The sequence below is a fragment of the Genypterus blacodes genome, unplaced genomic scaffold (assembly GCF_046128005.1).
Source record: "Genypterus blacodes isolate CSIRO-AG114 ecotype Tasmania unplaced genomic scaffold, CSIRO-AGI_Gbla_v1 ptg000093l_1, whole genome shotgun sequence".
Classification (NCBI taxonomy): Eukaryota; Metazoa; Chordata; class Actinopteri; order Ophidiiformes; family Ophidiidae; genus Genypterus; species Genypterus blacodes.
Window position 1 is genome coordinate 2,079,163 of NW_027466897.1, and position 23,676 is coordinate 2,102,838.

General features: G+C 41.4%; 1 protein-coding gene across 1 annotated transcript in view; it reads right to left on the reverse strand.

Annotated features, from left to right (window-relative positions):
• Positions 1-23,676, reverse strand: part of lrp1bb (low density lipoprotein receptor-related protein 1Bb) — a 173,737-nt gene that overhangs the window by 112,820 nt on the left and 37,241 nt on the right. Inside the window, exons 5-16 of the mRNA XM_076159072.1 lie at positions 22,760-23,017; positions 20,912-21,074; positions 14,420-14,642; positions 11,189-11,381; positions 10,916-11,059; positions 8,808-9,044; positions 7,942-8,122; positions 5,156-5,375; positions 4,436-4,625; positions 3,134-3,256; positions 2,348-2,488; positions 471-596 (exon numbers count right to left, since the gene is read on the reverse strand). Coding sequence (XP_076015187.1) covers positions 471-596; positions 2,348-2,488; positions 3,134-3,256; positions 4,436-4,625; positions 5,156-5,375; positions 7,942-8,122; positions 8,808-9,044; positions 10,916-11,059; positions 11,189-11,381; positions 14,420-14,642; positions 20,912-21,074; positions 22,760-23,017 — 2,199 coding nt within the window. The remainder of the gene's footprint in view (positions 1-470; positions 597-2,347; positions 2,489-3,133; positions 3,257-4,435; positions 4,626-5,155; positions 5,376-7,941; positions 8,123-8,807; positions 9,045-10,915; positions 11,060-11,188; positions 11,382-14,419; positions 14,643-20,911; positions 21,075-22,759; positions 23,018-23,676) is intronic.

A 23,676-nucleotide genomic window follows, 5' to 3' on the forward strand; every position in this document is an offset into this window, starting at 1 on the left:
CACACCAAGTCAAAAGAAACTCAACAAAAGGGCGAAAATGTTTTATGCACGATTGTACAGAAGCCGGAGCTCTATGCATCTTTCATTTAAAAGAGATCGTGATTGAAACGTAGCACTAATTGAATTTGTGAGCCCGAGCTACATCTGTCAGCTGCTGTTGAAATTTGTGATCTTGTTTTTACACTTTCATAGAATGAGACTGGCTCACATAGCACAGTGTTCATTAAAAAAAGAGAGAGAGAGTGTAACAGTGCGTATCACAATTAAGTAAAGCAGAAGACACACGGAATCTAAGAAGAAATCCACAACCGAAAATCAGTTTTTACCGCCCAGTGAAGGTAAACAAAAGCAGACAAACAAACAAAGTTCATATTTTTGTGACACTCCTCAAAACACTCCTGCTGACACTCCTTAAACATTTAGTAGCTTGGAAGTAGCTCAAGCAAACATGAAGGAGGCGTGGTACATACCTGAGCACGTCATGTTGGCCTCGTCTTCATTATTACCACAATCATTGGTTCCGTCACAAAGCCATCGCTTGGGGATGCAGCGGTTGTTGCTGCATTTGAACTGGTCAGTGGGACATGTGTGGTTATCTGGGACAAACACAAATAAGGAACTTTATTCCACATAGTGTGCAAGAATGGAGGCAAATCTAAACAAAGGAAAGGCAATAAAAGGCTCACAAAGCTTTCACGTTATGTTGAAGATTGTTAAAAATGGAATGTTTTGGCTGCAGTAGCCTCTAACAAAGCAACTGCTGCTCTTACATCCTCACCTATCGTTCTTAACTAACACAATGTTACTAAAGTCGTTTTGAATCACAAGAGGGAATGATGTTTAAGGAGGCATTTCCCTTCGCTGCTTTACTTACTCATAGTTGTCTTGCATATATTTTTCATGTGGTTTTAAAGCCGTGTTTCGGATGAAATTGGTATAAAGTCTCCTCAACTCCTCTGAGTATATAAAGCAGCATAATAACTGAGAACATAAAACATTTCCACCAGCAGCCAGCTAGAAGGAGCAGCCAAGCTCCTCATTTACTTTTCAATTATGTTACATAAACTTCACGCTGAACATTCAAATTCATTAAGCCCCACTAAACTTATGATGAATGAATTTGGTGCAAAGTCGCAGTGTAGTTTCTATATTGTGACATTATGCGTGGAATAAATCAAAGTTGATTCGGGGGTGAAGGTATTTCCTCCGACTGCCCCGAGGAGCGCTCATAAATCTCTCAGTGTCAGACGCTGGAGAACATGGCCGCTAGTTTCACACTGTCAGAGGGAAAAGTTATCAGTAAGCACACGTTAATAACTCACTTTGAATGTCTGGTTTATCAAACCTTTGAGATTTGTGCTTTTTTTCCACCCTACATTTTTCCACTTTCATTGCATTTAAATGCGACGCCGGCCTTCATATTAACATATATCCACTTGCTTTCTCACTATCTGGACGCTGCTGCATTATGATCACATCTCAGTCGGCGGATTATTAATAATGCGACTGATCGTTCCTCTTTGCTCTGTGGATGATCATTCACATTTTTAAAGGTAGTGATAACTGTTTTGTGTGGGTCGCAGGTACACATTTCGTCATAGTATATAAGATAGTAAAAGCTACCTTTATCTTTTGTGTAAACACCTGTTAAGTTAAAAATAAATGTATTTCTGGTACAGAATAGAGAATGTTTGACTTGGAACAACTTCTTGACAAAGATAACGTATCCAGGTGGCACATTCATTCATTCAATAATGTTTAAAATGCTTTGTTTGTGCTCAGGGTATTGGCCCCCGACCAGTTGTGGTAGATGGTGGGTGGACAAAGCCCCCGTGGCTCATCATAATGAGAGACTAATGAAATTGTCATGGAGCGTTTGGACTCTAATCAACAATCCCCCTGCAAAGCCGACATCCACTTGCTTGTATTTTGCAGTCAAATATCGCATTACATATTCTGAATAAGAAGCCATAACCACATAAAGAAGTGTGGTTACATTGTTAAAGTATCTCAGCAGAGCACATTGATTTTACAATCTTGATCATTTTGGCAAGATTATTACATTATTTAGTGTTTTTGTTCCTGAAAAATGAGCCAGTGTCCAAGCCTCTAACAGTGTGTTTTAAGTTATTGATTTGCTCAAGAACAAAATCACTTTGGTAATAGCAATCCCAGGGACGGCAGGGAGGGGGAGGAACGTCAACAACAGCATATAGAAAGAAGTTTGAAAGTTTAACAAAAAAAAAAAAATTAATAAAGCTTGTGTGTATGTGCTTTCTGCATGTATAAAGATGTTTGTGGTGTGTGTGTGTGTGTGTGTGTAAAAACTAATTTTGCAGGTACACACAGCAGATGTGGTTCTCCTCATCACTTCCATCCAGGCAATCATCGTCCCCGTCACACTTCCACAGGGCCCGTATGCAGCGCTGATTGTGGCACTGGAACTCATCGCTCCTACATCGCTGGGGCTCTGAAGCTCCACCCGAGACTTCTGGGAGAAACAGCGGTGAGACAAATCAATCAAATCAATGTGGTTATACTTTCTATGTGTAATTTAGATGATTGTATTAGCACTTATAACACACACATCATTATCGGGCAATTAGTGTTTCCAATTAGTATTACACAGCTGTATGAGCAATTGTGCCTCCCAATAGGAGCCAAAGTGAAACTATTGAGCTTTGTGTCACTGCAAGGACACGACAATGTCCTTCTTCCTTTTAACTCATTTGCTTATTTAAATTGGCAGTGGCACAACACCTTCAGGTCATTTACAACCTAAACCTAAATTGAAGAAGAGTACATCAAATACAACACTTTGGTTTTTAAAATGAGCTTCAAGAGAACACAAACCTTTTTTTGCCATTATATGAACTTGGATATTCTGTTCTCACATATACTGTAGCACCTCAAGAAGTCCCTTTGAACATGTACTTAATAGAAAGCATACATATATACAGTACAATCTATGGTTTCTAGGTTTTAAGCATGATTTATATTCCAAGAAAGAATGTGGCATGAAACAAACAGAGAATATTAAGCTCAGATCTTCACATATCGTCAGAATTACAGCATTCCGGGAAAACAGGATCCTGAGCACCTCGCCTCTGTCTGATTCATTATGTCCCCCTACCTGTACAAGTGACATTGTTCTTGTCCAGTACTTGGTTGTCAGCGCAGGCACACACTCTGCCTCCTGGGATGGCGAGGCAGAGGGTATCGCAGCCCCCATAATTCACCCAGCATGCGTTGTCACCTGGAGAAATAGATTGCAAATAATGCGTCTTGTTCATTTCAAGACAAATTTTCTAAAGGCCACCTTTAGGGCCATCGCTCTCTTGGTTCTTATACACTTCCTTTACGTCGTGGCAGCCAGTTCAAATGTCACTATAAATCTCTCAAATAAATAATCGTCACGTTGATTAAAAAAATAATAATAATTTACTGTCTTCCAGCAACGTGCCAGGTATACACCTGTGATCTATAACCACATGTCAAATGAGTTATTGGGAACACCCCCTGTGAGAGACAGTTGACATTTTTATCCTTTCTGCCGGAACAATTTGTCTTTATGGACAAAGCCGAACATTCTCTGAAAGCAAAAAGTGTCACATATAAAGTTAGGGCATAACACGGCGTTGTCACTTTCATTTAACACACAGCTGAAAGGCAGCGCCTGAGCCAATGAGATAAAGCTTTCAGTTTTGTGAGAACCAATCGGTAATACTCAGAAGCTCAGACAGCCAATTAATCTATTCAATGACAAGAACGCTGGGGAAACGGGGAGCAAATCTTTCAGCATGGAGAGAACAAGGCTCTGGCTGCAGTTCCATTCATCAGCACCGTACACTTACATGGCACTTCATTCATTATATAGGGTCAAATGACGCACATGCAAGTCTTCAACAGCACGTCATCGGATCTTACAGCAGAAAGAGCTGAGAAAATGTACAGACTCTGATTCTGGATGTCTAAATACTGCTCATGCTATTCCAATGTTCGGATTTAAAAAAAGCAGTACGTGGTGTGAGGTTCATGCAGTTCTCTAACGTCAGATTTACATTCATACTATTGCTCTCCGCTCAGCTGTTCCACTTCTGAACAGCATGAATCCATCATCATTTGTTACAGAACTGTGAAATCCACCACCAACTCCAACCATCTCATGTAACTTCATAAATTGCAGACCGTGGCGCTTGCAAAGTCACTGTCACTGCTGATCAACGCACAGCTGTAGACAATGAATTTTGACACCAACGGGCACATTTTCACAATCTCTTATCTATATAGCATATGAAGTGGACTCAAGCAAAGCGAGTTGTATAGGGGATGTGTGGGAGAGAGAAGAGTGTTTCTATTTTCAGGGTGAAAAAAGCCACTTTTTGACTTGTACAGTTCAGTGGTTCGGACAGAGATGAAGGAAAAGGCGGACAACCTTGCTGACTCTGTGCATCGTACACACGCAGGCCAAACAGGGGCGGCCTCTCGCTTCGCAGCAGAGTGACATCGCTGGAGGTCAAGTCCAACTGGAAGACCGAGGCGTTCATGTACTCCGTCCAAAAGATGTAATTACGGTGGTGAGAGATGCCGAACGGATGGTTAAGCTCCTTGCCATTGTACACCACCTGCAACGGGAAAGAAGCAAGCACATACACAGACACACAGTGTAATCAATCAGCACAAATCAATCATCTCACACAGGAGTCTCGTCATTTGAGTTTGGTCTTAGATATTATTTGATCACAGTTTATGATAAATCGACTCAATTGCTTTCCACGAATGTATTCACACGGCGCCGTTTGCTTCTAATAATGTTTGCTAGAAACCTGGCATTGATTAAATAGCATTTGCAAATAATTCATTAGTTTAATATGGCAGCGCAACCACAGTGTACCGCAGCAGTTGGGGATGAAAGTGAATTCTGACACAGGGGAAAAGAGCATTTGTCATCCTGTTTCACAAAAAATTAACATTGCATCACTGTTAAAGTAGAAGCACAGAATCAACGTCTGTTTTAAGGCCAGAAATAACGCTGATGTGACGTTGAATAATGAACAGGGCTTACAAACAATAATACAAGAAAACCCATGATTAGAATCACTGGCACTTGCAATGGGTTCATTCAGCACGCAGTCAGTACTGTATCCAGACTCACCATCCTTCCTGTCCCATTGAGGTGAATCTTCTCGATGTGATCATAATAGGCGTCACACCAGTACATGGTGCTGGTGCTGTGGTCCAGCGTCAGCCCGTTGGGCCACAGCATGTTGGAGGTGACAAAGATGCGGCGGTTGGATCCGTCCATCCAGGCTTTCTCTATCCGGCCTATGCTGTCATTCACCTCATCCTCCTCCCAGTCTGTCCAGTACATCCAGCTACCAACACACACACACAGCAGGTACAACACAGAATACTGTAAGTTTATGAATACATAGTAAAACATTACATGCTATTCTGCAAACACACTCATACAGTATGTGCCTTCAGGGTTCAGATTTGACGATGCTCCCATGCTGCACTACAACAGAACCAGTCATACAAAATAGTACTTTATAATGCCAAGAATGGTTTTATGATAAGAAGAGGCATGGGAATAAACTGGAAATGAAACCAAATATCAAAACAATCCAGGGCAACCAAAAAGAGGGGAGCATCTCAGCTGAGGGAATTCTCATCAGGCATATCAACCTAAAGTGCTACTTGACTGTACATCAATGCAAAAATTAAAAGTCTGATTTTCCCACATGAAAGTCTCCAGGCCGATTCATACATGCAGAGAGTGCAGCTCTCAGTGGGGCTGTGATATTTGAAATGTGATTGGGTCAACGATTTGACGTGATCTGTTGTATAGAACCCCACTCGGGGGATTTGCTGCGTCTGAGTGTTGCTGACTGAGTCATGCGGCCCCTGTTTCTCATCAATGATAGAAGGCTGGCTCAGGGAAGATAAAACAGCATCGGATATGGAGGTGAATGAAGCCTCCCCGTGTCTCTGAGTCGTCTTTACGACCCCATGAATTATTCAGCAGGGTTTGACGCTCGCACGTGCAGACAAACAGGCTGCAACATATGTAGGAATGGAGGCCACATACACCGGTGCTGCCTGGCGCACAAAATGACTATCCAACATTCACATTATTCAACATAAACACTGAATTGTAAGTCAATCTTTCATTTCATTAAACGTTTAGACACTTACTCGTTCCACTCGTTCAGGTTGGCGTCTGTTTGTCAGTGAGTACGTGTGCAGGCACATAATGCTCGGGGCTTTTATCTGGACCGCCATCTCTTTCATTCAACATCCTCACTTAATTGTCTCATAAAGGCAATGTAGGCCATGCTTGAGTAAATCAATTGAAAACAAAATTACATAATCTAGATCTATTACTCTGTGTATATCATCAACGATTTATAATGATTTGAATATGATTAGGATGTTTACATTTGGAAAATAAAAGAGTAAAATGATTGCCTTGATTGGAGTATAATGAAAGTGCATTTAAATAAAAGGCATTTAATGTAGCAATGGTATTATCTCATAGACGGCTTCTTTAATCACTTTTTCTTAAAGGCTTAAACATTTTCCGAGGGTCTATTGTTCATATAGCAAGATGAGAATGTTGTGTTCTACTGGGTATTAAAGTAGTGGGTATAATATCAAACAAAACAATACAATAACAATTATTTCATTGATATTTAGCATTCATAGTCATTTATATGTCTATATGGACGCAAACAGCAGGAACATCAACCTTTTATAAGACGTTTCGGAAAACTCCCTCGAAATTAACTCTCCAATAAAGAAGTACGAGGTCAGATATTATCCCGAGACGTTTAGATATTAAGTGTTGGCGTTGAAATTCTTACATCATAATCACATCTATACACTACCACACACTCACGTCTGAACAAAGCTGAGTGAATCTCCAACGTGCTTGTGTGCAGATGTTTCTCGTCAAAACATTTATGAGACGCCCTACTAGAGCAAAGATAGAGGTGTGACAAGAGTTAAGTTGATTTCCGTAATGCTTATCGTGCTACTGCAGACTGGATGTGCAAACAGAGCAGAAAATGTGATAGGGACAATGTAGCGAAGAAAAACAGCTGGAGAGGAGCATCCATTTCTGCTGAAGAGCCCCTTCCAGCAGCGCAGATAGAGATCAAAGTCTGCTGCACCTGAATGCTCCATCAGAAGCCCAAAAGCTGCTTTTCTAATCATTTGTGCCGTCAGTAGGAGGGCCAGAGTAAAAAAAAGAAAGAAGATTAATCCTCTGACATAAAAAAAAGCAAATGATACAACCCAAAATCACACCGGGGATACTGTTGGCAAGTTATCTGTTAGAGCCGGGTGTCTTAATAGAACTCTGTACAGGACCAGCATGGTGATCGCAGTCTGAGACATCAAAGCTGACATCAAAGCACAGGACAAATGTACACTATCTTCTTCTTAACTCAAACTCAAACAGAGTTACTGACTTTGGCTCAATTGAACCTTTGCTTCTGCCTTTGTGTGAATGTGTCTAGAAAATGTAGTTGACATGACATGACCATCGGCAGTCACACAACATTTGACCGCCAGAACAAGAACGGACATTTTAAGCGGAGGAGAATTGATGCTGCTTCGCGTTGAAAGAAACCAGCTGAGGTGGTTCAAGCATTGGCAGAACATCTCCCCGGGGAGGTATTCCATACAAGTTCAACTGGAAGGAGAACACGGAGCCCAGAATACACCGGAGGAATTATGTTTCCCATCTGTCCATGTAATGTCTGAGGATCCCCCCAGGATGCATCCATGACACAGATAAGTGGTGGAAAATTGAGCTTGGAATATTGAGATATCTTTGCTGATATTAAACGGAATGCCATTAATTATACCATATAGTTTTTCAAATCAATGTCTAAAATATCCATGCCGTTCTTTCATGACATGTGTCTCTCTGACCTGTTGAGTGGGTCGACAACGATGGCTCGGGGGTGGGACATGTTCCCCTCTAAGAGAGTCTTCCTGGTCTGAGACGCTCTCTCCAGCCTGGCTACGCTGATTGTCTTCCTGTAGCCGTCGTTTGTCCAATACAAGTTGTTCCCAATCCAGTCCACCGAGATTCCCTCAACGTTGTCAAGCTCTAGAATAGAACGAACAGCAGAGAATTCGACAAGATTAAAATTGTCACTCACAGCTTTGGGACAAGATGGAAGACACACTACTAAAATATATGTAATGTTGTTATTGATGTGTAAAGAATGAAGCGGATTGTTCAGGTATAAAAACAATATGTGAATCTATATACAGTTTATGTGTGTGTGTGTGTCTCTTGTGTGAATCATTAGCAAATAATTAATACTGATAGGATTTCCATATATAAAGTGATTTCCCGTGTATGTTTGTGTTGCTGTTTAAAATCATAACACAAAATTAGGGAGTAACACACTCATACAAAGAAATCATCACTACTACTACCACTAGAAGCTCAATTTTTCACACTTACTACAGGGCACTTACCACAGCTAAGTAAAATGCAGACTATAGCTTAACTACTGCGGCCCAGGAAAGGAAATAATGCTGTAACTTCACGTTTCTGTCTGCACACAGCTCCGTCGCCAGACAAGGGAAAAAAGATTGCATTGTCTTTCCTTAAATGAGCTGCAATATGTGCGTGCAGTACATTTAGAGTACATAGAGCAGGGCAGGAAATGGCTTTAACGTAATATGTCACAGAGCAGTCTCTGATATAAGACGTAACATTAACTCAAGTTGCATTTCATTTAAAGAAATGTTGCCCTTTTGGTTTAAAGAGCATCTCCACCCACCATCTTTCAGTATCGTCTCCCGGCTGTTTCCATCTATTTTTTGCCGCCCGATGAGGAAGCTGGTGGTGTCAGCAAAGTAAATGTATCCCGATTCTGCGTGGTAGTCGATGGCCCGAGGGTTGACCAGGTCCTCGATCGGCACCATGTGCTCGTTGCTGGACTTGATGTTCATATCCAGGCCCCGGATGACCCCTGGACGCCCCTTACCGTAGAACAGGAAGAGATCGTTTTTGGGCTCTACAAGGCAAGAAAATGACAAATCCTTTTTTTACTGTTATTGTCAATTAATTGGTCTAATTAATCAGTGCTGATCCCTGCATTAAACCCTCTTACCGGCCACATTGTTCTTATCTTGGAGCCAAAACCGAGCCCATCCATTCACCTTAATGGAGCCAGTAATCAGTGCCAATGACTATACTCTGCCCCCTCAATCACACTGTGCTTTGTCCCTGACAGCTGGAGAAGGAAAATGCTTGAGCAAACAGAGACAATGGCATCGCTTGCCTTGGCTGTGAACACCGCTTCTGATCTAAAATAGTATTGCGTCTGGGCGGAAAGGCAAACAGAGAGGCCTAGAAAGCTGAGGCAGCTCCTCGGCGGCACGCCAGCAGCTCATGGGGCTGCATGTTCCCGAACCCTTAGGGATCCTCCAGAGACGCAAGAGGAGGAATGAAGGAGGGCTTCCAGTGAGGCAAGCAGACCTAGCCCCGCTCTCCGCACCTACCCAAGAGACAGGGATGCTGGGGGTGAGGACCACACATGCCTCACTTCAATTTATCATTTTGTGAGGGAGAAACCAACTACCCTGGAGACAATTAAGCATTGCACGAGACCCAGATATCAAACCCCAGCGTGACTGCTGTATGAGGAAACACTAGCATTTAGTGCCAAATCTCATTATGCTACAGGAGAGGGAAAAAACGGGGGCCGGTGTCATCAGAACATCTATGAGGAGGGAATAAATCAAATGTGTCACGCCAAAGCCACCCGACGGTTTGTTACCCCCCCCCCCGTACCCGATCGAAATGTGGTGGATCTCAGATTGTGCTTTTATTGTCAACTGCACAATGTCCAGCAATTGATCAGTCCAGCCAACAAATGCGGACAAACTTAAAATCTCATTATGGCAATAATCAATCAGACTGGAGACGGGTCGATAGTGGAACATCATTTTCAAATGGGGTCCAGTAGCCCTCGCCTTTATCATTGTCAGTCTGATGCCTGTATAGAAAACCGCTCTATTGTGATACATGACCTTTACAGGCTCACGACAATATTACTGTCAAGGAAATGGTAACTCTTATGGCTGCATATATATTTCCCTATTATGAAGCACAATATGTGTCCTTCTCCATATAGTACCGGAACTTTATCACCCTATCTCAAACATATTGTCAGAACACATGTTCCTATCTAAGGCCTCTGTTATTAGATTTCACTGTTTGCATATCAAAATGTTCCACAACTACACATCAGCAACCCGCATTCGGCACTCTTTCACATAGCCGTATCAGTTCCACGCAAGAAGTGAGGCAACAGAGCAAGACACGCTGCTAAATAAATAGAATACATAAATAACCGTTGCACTGCACTATTGCTAGAGCTGACTAACTTGAATGAAGTGTTGTGGACAGCTTGTAGGGACAAACATTGACGCGACCAGACGTCCGTGTTTTGTAGACACAGTCCCCGTTTTTGTTGACCTGTGCTCGGCTGTGATTGTGATTGATTCACGCTGCCAGTTTTCATTAAGGATGTCAATTTCTCGCTCGCGGCACGCTTGGAAGCAGTATCTTTCAACCTTTGAGGCTGCATGAGTTGTCTGACACTTCTGTGTGCTCTGTGCATCTCCTCCACTCAAGTATGATGAACATTTTACCCCACACTTTTGTATTCAGCATATATTGTCTTGACTATGCAATAATTCATGATGATATGGTTATTAAGCTGGTGGATCTGAGTCCTGATCCTCGTGGGCTACTGCTCTGCATATTTTATCAGCCTAATCAGGTGTGTTAGAGCAGGGAGAGATGGAAACTGTGAAGTGTCATCTTCCTCCATGAACAGGACTGAAAACACTTTGACTGAAGTAACTGAAGGGTACTAACTTTTACAGGTCTGTCCATCAAAGCCCAGGCTGTAGCCGGTGCGACAGCGGCACGTTCTGGACTTGTAGCTGCCACTCAGAAGGCATATATGGGAACATCCACCCGGTTTTCCATATGAATCCCTCTCGCATGCGTGACTCCTGACTGTAGACAAAACCAGGAGAGGCAGGGAAACAATAACATACCAATGAATCAACCCTGTTTTCACAATAACATCGTCCTTCTGACTGGAGTCACATGATGAAGCAGACCCATATACAACATGCCCATTACCTTTTGGCTGTGAGAGTTTGTGGTAAACACGGATTGTTCTAGAATTCCCAAAGGTGGCTAATGTCCTGGTCTCCGCTGTGATGTTGAACCTATGGATCTGCAGCATCTCTGTAGTAGAGGTCCCTTTGGATGGATCAGAATGGGTTGCATAGAGGTAGTCTTCAAACACGGCTAATGCATAAATATATGACACCTGGAAAACAAGAAGATCCACAGTGTTTTGAGCAATCCCAGAAGAAGACAGAAATAAGTCAGAACACAAGATGAATGAATAAAACATAGTGGGGGGAAAACCAGAGAGGAATTTTATCTTTTAACATGGAGTGCAATGGGGATGGGAGAGGCTGGGTGGGTGTGTGGGTGGGTGGAGAGGTACACATTTGGCAGACCACATAGGGTCAGGAGCTGGACGAGTCCTGAGGGATTCTACTGGCCCTGACACCACAGTCTCCATGCTACATTTAGCAGGCTGACACGCCGGTGCACACAGACACATGGCTGGATGAGCTGTGCTCACAGGAAGTGCGCCTAAACCCGCTGGACCACGCCTTAACGCCAGGGGCAGGAAGAAACCTACTTCAGAATAAATAAAAAAATAAACAAACCACTCAACCGTCCCTCTCTGCGGACACGACCTCAGAACTCTACCTCAAACATCATAACTTCCAGCTTCACACATGCTGCAAAAAGCATGTATATGCTTCTATCTGTACCTGTAGCACACAGAAATCTGGGCTATTTTCGTGCTTGGACCTATTTTACACAAAAGGCAAAGAAATGTGATTGTGGAGAGGTTGTCTGGGTAACAACATCTGATGACAGGAATTTTATTTACACCTTTCATCAACATGCATTCTTGTTATTTTGATGCTGTCTGAATTTCAATCAGATTTGTGGGTGATAATTCCCATTCAAGTAAATTCATTAATAAGAGGAAGCATGAAGATGAGGCAGGCTGACATTTGTAACTCGTGGCCAGATTTTGTTTTTGCATTTACACCTGGATACTTGTGAGAATCAGATAGCTTTATGATCCCAATGCATTCTAGTTATGTGGATAATATATCTGGATAAAGAGGTCACATGAAGATGCACGTTGTAAATGCAGCTTGGTGACATAATGCGTCTGTTGGGAAAGTGTATATAAAGAAAGTCAGCCTTATTTTATACCTTAAACAATGCATTCTATCACATTTAACAAACAAAAGATAGACATCCCCAATTCTGTGTGATGACCAGCTAACAAATTATTCATCTTTGCAACTAAGGATGTTAAAAGTCCAAACATTGTCTGTTGGCTTAAGTTGTACAAGCAGTAAAAGAACACGTAAGATAAACCTGCAGTTTCATTCATTGTTACCAGTTGAGTTTATCTGAAAATATAAAGTAAAAAGCTTTATTTAAGTAGACATCTCTGAAAGCAACGCCATATTTTGTCTGCTTTATTCCAACAGATCAACAAATTGACTTCACCCTCAGATGAGGAAAAACATTAGGGCTCTAGTAGTAATGGTTATGAAACAGGTTAATAAAACATTATTTTTGCACTCTTGGGTTTGCATAACACTGTGCTGACGCTGTTGATGAGTCATTGATGCAGTCATTCTTTGAAAGTGACAGCCGCCTCCCGCTGTGCTAGATAATAATGTTGTTACAAATTGAAACTCAACCCGGTGCATTAGAAGGGGTTTTTTGAAGTGTCATTTTCCCTCTAGCAGGAGGAAATTGAGCCAAGTGACAGCAGAAAGAAAAGAAGTGACAGCAAATGCAAAGTGCACAGTACTCGGTTATGCTCAACTTGAAAAGCAGAAAACAATTTTACAAAAATATCCCAAATGTGTTTCTTAAGGTCATGTTGTCCTTTCTTATGATCATTATTGGAAGGACAATAAGCGGCTACGGGAGTCAAGAGTAGGAACTCAGCACGCAGGGAAACAAAGGACCTATTTTTTATAAACCCAAACTCAAAATTTATATTTCTCCACAGTGAATACTGCGACTTCAATCTTGCCTCAATTATAATAATGGCCAATTTAGAAATAGGGAGTAAAAATATTCAACTGGAGCTGCTTCACCTGACAGCAAGTTCATCTTCACTATTTTTATTTTGGATACAGCTGAAGATGAACAACATTCATTACACTACTATGAATTGCATATGCTGCATATTGTCACTGTCACATATCATGTAATAACATATCATTTTACAAGTCGACAGCCAAAGTATTTGGAACTGAAATAAGTACTGTAAATGTAAATAATCAAGCAGGAGCCTGAGAAGAGAAAAAAACAGGATGTATTTATTTTATCCCACCATTGTGGTTGGTAGACTACCTGGCTGATGCTTTAACCATGTCTGCATATCTGCCCCAAAATAAAGATTCTGGCTCAAAAAGGTTGCAGACACAAGGGTGTCGCTGTGTGTCCATATTTTTATATTACTAAAATGGGTGAAGCAGCCATGGTGAGCCAGGCAAAGAGGAAAAAATACTATGGCAAATGACAGGTTGCCATAGAAACGAGCAGAAATGTTATACTGTTGAAATTACAATCAAAAGCTTTGTAATTTGATTGGCATGAGTAGAAACCCCATCTATGTAATGATATTATAAGAATATTCTAGATGATTGGGGGGCTGCAGAAATGAAATTCAAATTATTTTATAACAAGCTTAAAAATGAAGCCTTATTGTAAATTGTTAAAGGACAGAATTACAGCCACTCCTGATCACCGACATCCCTGGCTGGGACAGAATAGAAACAGACGGGATTCAAGCGGTAGTTATCATGGAAATGTAATTTTGTGAGGCTTTTTGATCTAAACAGGCCACAAGCTTATGAAGCACACTTAATTATACCAAGAACACCTGCGCTCACAATAAAGAGCTGGAAATGTCCTTTTTTTCTTTCATCACTGTAGGCAAATCACTGCTCTAAGTCGCTTTAAAGGGACTTTTTTATGATTAGTAATAATCTGTAATGAAAGGCCCCAAAAGTATACTACAGACTAATGATGTGCTCATTTGGAAGACAGTCGCACATATGCCTTAATTTCCTGAATTTAATAAAGCATGTGTCCACCACTCAAAAGTGGAGGAATTAAATGATTTAATTAAAAAACAAGGCGTGAATACAGCACGTCTCACAGTGATAACACACAGGGATTTAAATCTTCATTCAAAAAAAGAGGGAGAAAGTTCTGATAATAATAATATTGAAACCTCATACTCACTTGGCTCCCGTGGATAATGGTCAGCCTGTTCTTGCCATTGTAATCCACCACGTCGATGTAATCCAGGTAGGCGTCGGCCCAGTACACCAGCTTCTTCACCACGTCCAGTGCCACAGCAGTGGGCTGTTCGATTTTATAATCCACCAGCCGAGTTCTGTTGGTGCCGTCCATGTTGCAGCGCTCCACCTTGGCCACGTTCCCATAGTCGGTGAAAAAGAGCATCCTGCAAAGGGTAGGAGGGTGAATGGGGGAGTGGAACATGCCGAATTAAAGTTTTGTGCAGAACTTTGTCTATAAAATGCACCCTAAAATTGAATTCCAACATGTTTACCATAAAATTCCTGAAATATGCACAGACATACAGATTAAATGAAAAATCCCACATAGAGATGAAGAGCACACTTGATGAGGACAAAGCCTCCACCGGTCATGTAAGGTCACTTCAAACATGCAAGTCCTCAACACAGTGGAGTCCTTAAGAACTTATTCCTGACATCTAATGCCTTCCCATGGCTGTAATGGGACTAAAAACCACTACGATGGTTTCATCACAAGAGAGGGGCCAGAGGGCAGAACTCAACCACCTCATAATATGTGGACCTAATACGACCAAAGCCAAGTATCAGAAGTAGAAATGAAGAAAAAAGAACATTTCTTATTGCAGATCCGGCACAAAGAACAGAGTGAAGCTGAATCACTCTGCCCTAAACTACATTACATCACATGCAGTTACACAGCGATAGGTGCCAAGAGGAGCAGTGGGCAGCAAGTATTCTTACACAAGCAAGTGGTTTTCAAATTGCTAAACCTGTATAAGTCAAAAATATGATATTAACACTGAATCAAATTACTATGTAATGTAAGAATGTCACTTTAGTGATGAACCCACAGATAATTATATACAGATCTATGTTTCAGCTCACTGTGTTAAATTTAAAGATGGATAAATTGTATTGAGTGCAATGTAGTCAGTTACACAACTTCAGTGGGTTGGTAATGTGGCTCTAGTGTCTAGGGAATAGGGAATTGTAAGCCATATCAAGTGAGGACATTGTTGACAACCTTTCTTTTCTGTCTTCTAGCAGTGTTTTTCAACCTTTTTTGAGCCAAAGCGCATTTTTTACATTTAAAAAATCCTGCGTCACACCACGAACCAAAAGTGTTACAAAATGACACATTTACAATGACAATTAGTCAATAGTCTCAATTTATTCTCAACCGCTCATTTACAATGGCTTTACAGGCAGGTAATATTAATTCCTCTGCCACAGTGCGTGGCTTTGATTTGGCTACGAGTTCAGCTAGCTACTAAGTAGCTAGCTTTCAGAGCTATCGCAGACACCGTTGTAGTTTTTTCTCCTGTTCCTGCGTGTTTTTTCGCAGGCGAACAAAAAAGTCTGTGTTCGTGCTTTGAAGTGACGGGTGTTTTGTTTGGAGATAGCGTTTAAGCTAGCTTGGGACCATGACACTGTGTTCCCCTCACACCTAGCATGACAGAGTCGGTACATAGTAGATCCAAAAGAAATATATATTATTAGCTGTGTGTGCTTGAGCTCACCGTTTTTGCTTTCTTTTGACCACCACTCATTTTGCTCTCTTCATCTGGGTTAGAATTTTGTCCAGGGCCCAGTTTGGAGTCTTCATTTTTCCTTTTTAAATATTTATCCATTCGCTGTACGTCTTGTCACCGACACCTCTCGCGCGCGCATCACTAATTCTATTGTCTTCAATTGTCTTAAATTAACAAGGTCATTATTGCGCTACTGCCACCTACTGGGCAGGTCAGGTCAGTACACATGGAAGAGGATTGAATTCTTGGCCTGTCACTACATTGCAAGCACAGACGCACAACAGTGGCAAATTATTTGCAGTAACTAAATAATATATTTTTTGGACTAATTAAGTGAAGTTGGATAATTTCACGCAGCACACCTGCCGATCTTTGCACAGTGGTTGAAAATCACTTCTTTAGAGTCACACATTGATCTTTAGCTTTGAGACACAACTCCTCAATTGTAATCAAAGGAACAGACAGATTGTCAAACATCTGCTAAACGACAAACTCAAGTTGGACATTTGTCTTTCCAAAGTGCCTTTTATAGTGACACATTACCTGACAGGACAAACTGAAACCGGATTGGTTTCTTAATCCCATAAATGAGGCCAAATCGCAGGGTGGACAGGCTCTAATTATGATCAGCTGTCGGTTTAAGATAAGTGGCTACATCAGCAGAACTCCAGCCCACAATCAGCCCAAACATCCTGCTACGACAGCTTTAAACCCACAACTCTACACACTCCTCCACACTATAGAACAAACATGACCTGCTGCACAGCTCTCCTCAATTCGCCCACCAACTGGGGCCCTTAACATCTCTTTGCTTTGTCTGATGCTGAGCAACATTTTAAAATACAATTAACATCCGCAATCATTTATTTATTTACTTAACACCATTACCCAGTAGGAATCGTAGACATTGTATTTTGAGATCTAACTTGGAATAGCCTAAATATTAATTACAAGCAATTTAAACAAACTTGTCTGGCAATAAGCTCTTCTGTTGCACTCTGTTTCCAGGAGGCAAACACAATAAAAAGCAGCATTTCTCTTTTCCTTTCTCGTACTTTCAGAGACATTTATAAAGCTGGAGAGGACCTCAGGGTATGTGAGCAGACATTAAATGATAATAAAACCTGTGATGTATAGAGAGCCGAACGATTTAGTGTCTGAAAAAAGACGAGGCCACATGGCCAGTCTTTGATGGTGTCATCATTCCAAGATCCAAGAGAAAGGAACTGAAAACAGACCAAAAACAAAGCTATATTCTGTCCTGTTATTTCTTATTTTGTTCATTGAAACATTTATCTCTGATGCAATAAAACACATCAGAGCACAGAAGTTACTATTGATGTGAGAATGGGTATAGTTATGTTTTCATTTATGTGAGGAGGAATGTGCTCTTTATTCAGGGTTGCTGGTAATTGACATGGCGATCCTACCAGGCTGCCTCGCTGTGGCTCAGTACAGACGGAGATCCAACAGCCTTTAGCGATAACGAGCTCCAGCCAGTGAGCTGCAGGGATCCGGCCTAATCTGCACAAGTCAAGTCAGGGGAGAGATGGGCTGCCCTTTGAACCTCGGCCCATTCTGCACTGGAAAACTGTCAGCATCAGCAAGGAGCCCAGATCCCCAAACAGGTGCACCTCCACGTGGCATACAAATGATAGCTTTCTGGGATTAGGATGGTGCTGATGCTGTGCTTATGCATTCTGCAACGCCCGATGAGATCTATGCTCGGAAGGCTTTGATGGAGCTACATGGGACCGGTGATAAAATAATGTGTGTCACAGCATAACTGAAGATTAAATACAGTCCTCTGGTTACGGCTAGTAATCAGAGAAAGGTCTCGGCTATAAAATGTTATTCTCTTCCTGTTTTCTTTAATTATCATCTTTGTCCGTTTATGTCTCATCGTTTTAGAGCCATGGTTGTAAATGACAAGGTTGCTTCAGACATCCTTTTGCTGTTTTATTCAGAATTACCATTATAATCCTGCATGATAACAGTCAAAAATTGCTTGCTGCTGTTCTAAATAAATTGTACTTGACCATACATACAGATTTAACTGTGGTGGTGTTGAATTTTTCTTGAAGAACCTTTAAATTAATAAGTGAAATTACTGTACAAATGGAATAATGAGACTATAGAAGTCTGTATAAGAACACTACATTGTAATTTAACCACTTTCAATACATTTCAGGCGAATTCACAAGAGGATGTTTAATGATACATGCAAGTATACATTAAGTATTTAAGTGAATTGGACTTTTTGTATTCACTGTTAGAATTCTTGTTTTGTTATCTGTTGGCTTGTTAGTTGGCTCAAAAAGCTCTGAGCTGATTTAGTTAAAACCCAGTGGATGCACATAGCCCAGAGAAGAGGAATACATTTCATTTGTGGATCTGGATCCAGGAATTTTCATTAAGCTGATTTCTTAACCTTCCAAAGAAAGAGTTTAAAAAAATATTCTTTGGAATTTTTTGTAAAGTAAAGCACCAATCTCAGTATAAAAGTTATATATGTACACAGCTTTGGCTTATCTGTACCGTCTATTAAAGAAATGTATTTATATTTAGGCCAGTTTACTATTAAAACATCATTGTCTCAGCCTGTTCAGCCTGGGTGGTGGTATGAGTGTTGTGTTGATAAGGTAACATTTTTGGCAGCCACTCACTGCAGTTTTGCTCACATTACATTTGTTGTTATATTTAAGTTGAGTTCCCAAGTGCTGTGAACACACAGCAGCTTTAAAATGAATTTCCATTCAGCTGCATATTATTTTAGGTCCCTGGGCATACAGTCTACTTTAAAGTGGAACTGATAAGAATTTAAAGAGAGAAACAAATTACACCTTATACCCAAACTCTCAAAAGTGCACTCTCTTAAAGAAAAGTTAAAGAAGAAAATGAAATGTCTTATCCGGCATGACAGAGGCAGGTCAGCAGAAAGACAATCAAGCAACAATGAAGAAAAAAAACGAGTTGCCAGACCGGAGCAGATTCTCTAAGCAGTGTCCCTCCCGTGCTGCGGCGCTTTCTAAAACCTCTCTGATTCCTCTTGTTTTCACTCCGTCGCTCGGGGCTGACGGACCTCTCTCAGCCTCGCTTTCTCACAAACAGCTGTGTCCATGTCTCACCAATTAGAGGCACGCAGAAGCCATGAAAAAAACACCCCTCGTGCCTTATGTAGTCAATCTAGCCAGAGCTATTCTCATCTCCCCTGTGGGCCAGCACACTCTATATCCACACCATCATCCCTCTGCACAGAGCTCCTCCACGCCAGAGCCTCATGGAGCTCAACGCTGTCAAGGCTACAAGAAGAATAACCACAGCATAATTTATTTTAATAGTTCATTATATTTGCCCACTAACGCCACAGAGAAATGATGTGTTTATCTGAAAGAAGCTTGAAGCAGAAATACTACTTTGGGTAATTCATTAAACGCAACAGCAGATTTATTGTGTCAGTAAGGGCAGATCTGCATGCAATCATGTTGGCTCAATTGGAAATGTCTGTTACTGGCTTCATTTATAATAACATATCAAATTAGATAACATTTGCTGACATTAGGTTTGATTTCTTAGTAGTTTTAATTGTATTTGTCCCACATATATTAGTTACTCAATCGTGTGTAAATGGTTGTAATAGATTCTCTTTGTCGTTGCTATTTTTATATTTGTCCATTGTTGATAAATTATTCATCTGTACCTCGTCTCTTAATATGTGGAGCTTTAAAACTGAATGTTGAGGTTTTCTTTGGTGGAAGCACAGTTACTTTAATCTATTTTTTGTTTGGATATTTCCTGGAACACCCCAACAACCAATCAGCTTTAAGGATCAGTCTCTATATTGTTTATAATGCGCCTGATTTTGAATTACGCCCAAGAGAACCACGAGGGCTTTTCAATCTAAATCAAGATTATTTGCAATTAAGAAACCAGTGACACATTACTTTGGTGATAAGCAATGAACTACAATGTTTAATATATAAGTATAATTAAACAATCTGGATTTAAACAAGCCTTTCAGTCCTTCCTCCTTTAGATGAATGGGCGGATAAGATCCAAGGTCAGATTTACCTTCTGGCAGCCAGAGTGTTCCCTTAGTATGTTTAGGAACATTTACTATGAGCCTCAGTTCTGAAAAGGCAGCCTCTTCTTTAATGACACAGCGTTCCTTTCAGGAGAGATGGATCATTAAGAATCCGGTCCCACTACCTGCCCTGTGTCCTCAAAATATAATGACTGTGTCTCCCTCCTCCACACAGGGAATAATAGGACAGAAAAGGCTCTTAGCTGCTTATGACTGCTATAATCAGCCGAGCTTTCCCCTCCTGGAAACACTCGTGCCTCCCTCTCATACAGCTGCGTGTTATTTAAATCGCTTAGCTTGTTTTGCATTTTCCTGCATAGTGACAAATCCTCCCACAGCAAACCCCGGAAGAAACATTCATATCGCAAAAGTCTGCAACACCCGTGTCGCTGTCACCCACATGCTGCCGTGTTTCAGTCTGTCTCACTCACACAGTGCGGGGGACATCTTTCCTCCGCTGAGTTTTGGTGAGACCGAGGCAAAAAATCCTCAAACAGAAAGTCCTGCAAAGGCATTTTCTTCTGGGGGGACGTAGGGTGAAATCTGAGAATACTAATGAACGTCTAGACAGTCGGAGCTGTCTGAGGCATCAGCAGCAATCCACCAAATTACACAGTGCACAGAGAAAAAGGCCCGAGTGGAAGGACAGGGAATCATTTAAATCTGTTCACTGGAACTCAAACTTTAACAGTAAATGAATAGTATTGCCTATATACTGTATATATATACCATATACTATATATAGATATATATTTTGCCCAACAAAGGAGGCGTGATGATGAATGAGCCATGCAGAGTTTCCAGAGATGGAGCACTGAGTAGTCTGAGGAAGACTCACCCCATGAGAGGATCCACAGCTATTCCTTTAGGATTCAGCAGGTCCAGTTGTAGGATAGTAACACACGTGTCGCCACCACGGTTACAGACAAATATTTTGTCACTGACCCGATCAACAAAGTACATGTTCCCCGTGAGCCAGTCGATAGCCATCTGCTCCACATCTGCAAGGCAACAATAAGGGTTTCATTAGTTTCCTGCAAATACAAACTACACCAGGGCTTGAAATTAAGGATTTCTTGTAAAAATAGCATCTGGGACACAAAGTTACTCTGTCTGGGAGGCTTCTGGGACCAGAGAAAAATGTAAATCATGACAAATGAATTTTATTAAGTATTACAATTAATCACAATCACAAACACATGCGTTCACCGCTCTGTCAGGTTCCAACACATAATAAGACGTTTCTGCGTCACAGAAACTAAATAGGCTGTGTTAACTCAAAGAGAGGAAGAATCTCTCCTAATCTCCTCAGCTCCTCCTTGTGCGTGTAGAGTTGCAATGAGCAGCAGGGGAGGCAGGGGTTAGGGGTGATGGGAAGGGCTGAGGTGAAGAGGGTGAAACATCAGAAGGGAAGAGGTAACGGGAGGGTAGGCAAGAAAAGTGGAGGATGTGTGTCTGTTGCAACGAGCACCATTCCTACAATCACTGCCAAACTTCTCAGAAACTACAAGTTCAGGGTTCTGGAATTTGCATAGGTTGCTTTTCATTGTCATTATATTTTACATAAATACTCGATTATCAGTCTATTTTATATTTGCATGACCATAATGTTGACATGAATAGAACCACCCTAACACTCTCCATAATGGCATCATGAATGAAGCAGAAAACCATTACAATTCCAAAAACCATTTGCACCATGACAAAGAAGAAGCGTCCGTCAGCGTCAGCAGGAAGCCGCACCATGACAGAGATGAACCTGAGCTTTCCCCCATCTTTGTCAGGCTGCAATTCCCTGTCTGTCGGGCTTTTGCAGTCCCTATTAACAAAGGCCAGGGTCAAGAGAATGAGCGAGTGGGCATCTTGCTTCCTCTGCCTGGATTCGCTTGCGGACAGCTCTACACAGCTTTCTTCCTCCAGGGGAAGAGAGCCAGCAGCGGGAAAGTTTTTATTGAAGGTGATGAGGAAAGTGCACAAAGTGCCCCAAGGGTACTTGGCTCGTGTGATGATCAACAGAGGTAGTAGTACCTTTTCAAGAATAGAGTATATGAGTGGAGCTGAGTGGCCGACATCCCCCTCTTCCCTTGTCTACATCCTTCCTCTGACAAGTTCCACTCCACTCTCCACTCATCTGCAGAAAACATCTGCTCCATAATTGCTCTGTTTGTCTGTATAATTTTACAATTTAAGAAGCCTTGATCAACATGTGGTTGGCTAAATTTGGGTCTGAGGTCTTTGATCAAAAGTGCATTTGACTGGTGCAGCTCTCAGTCATTAATAATGACACTGGGATGAGTAGTAAAACTATTTTAATTGCGGATACTTGAAAAATAATGATCTTGTAGCCCGCTGCACTGCTTTGTTGATGAGTGCAGTTTTCTGTTCTATCCTTCTGGGAATTGAGTGGAACAGGAGAGGTATTTCTGGTCCATTTAAGTAAAATTTGGCAAACTCTGCTTTAATCACAGACTCTAAACTAAGATGTATCAATTATTTTGGACCCAAAGGCAGCCTTGTTTTTGATCTTACGGCGATGTTGAGGCAAAACACAGCTACAACAAACAGATACTACTACATAAATGAAGACTCCAAACATTCTAGACTCACAAACAGTAACAAGAGACTCAGCAGCTCCTAACAAGAGAAAAAGAGTAGAAAAATAAAATGTGAATGAGTGGGAACATACTTTGTACGGTTTGCTGCGTCTTAATTTCCTGTTCCTGTGTGAATCCACGTAAATTCCTGATTTCAGCGCAGCGGAGTTGCACAGATGACTCTGTGTTTCCAACCCAGCATACGCTTTCCTGGCTGTGGTGGAAATCCAACGCTAGTGTCCCATTCACACCCAGTGACCTCAGGGGATGAAGTCCAGAACCGTTTAGGTGGGTGATTACGATACGATCTGAGTCACCAATGAGGAGCGCAGGACGGAGGTCACCAGGATCTAAGATGGAAGATGGAAAGAAACACAGAAGGTATTTCAGATTCTTGTCTACTTTTACGTTTTTGGCATCTTTAGCTCAGACTTTTAGCCACCTTAAAATGTCCAGACACAAAAAAAGTCATAATAAAAAAGACTTCCAGAGCAGAATATGTCATCATCAGCATATAAAAACATTACATCAGTCAGATATACTTGAAAATAATTACACAGGCATTAAGAAACTAATGTAGATACATTAACATTATACGATGATAATGACTTTCTCACCCCGATCTTCTTTCCTGCTGTGCGCCATGGCAGCACACAGCCCAGTCTGTGGTGCTAAATGTGAGCTAACCAGCTTTATGGGCTTTATTGATCGATTGTACATTCACTGACATAAAGGTTGTTATTTATCCCGATCTTCCACACAAGTTAAAGTTACAGGGGATAACAACGGGGGCGATTAATCAGGATGTCTCCTCACAAAATTAATTTTCTTACTCCTCAGGAAAAACAAGGACTTTTCTTCCGTGGCCAGGCTTGAAGGTACCAATCTGCCCCAACTTTCAATCAAACATGGCCTCCTGCCTCCTCCAAACAGTTTGACAACAGTTTATTTTAAATTCATTGCATGTCACCAGATTTGTATGAGATGATTTGTTGGATGCACGTCTGGT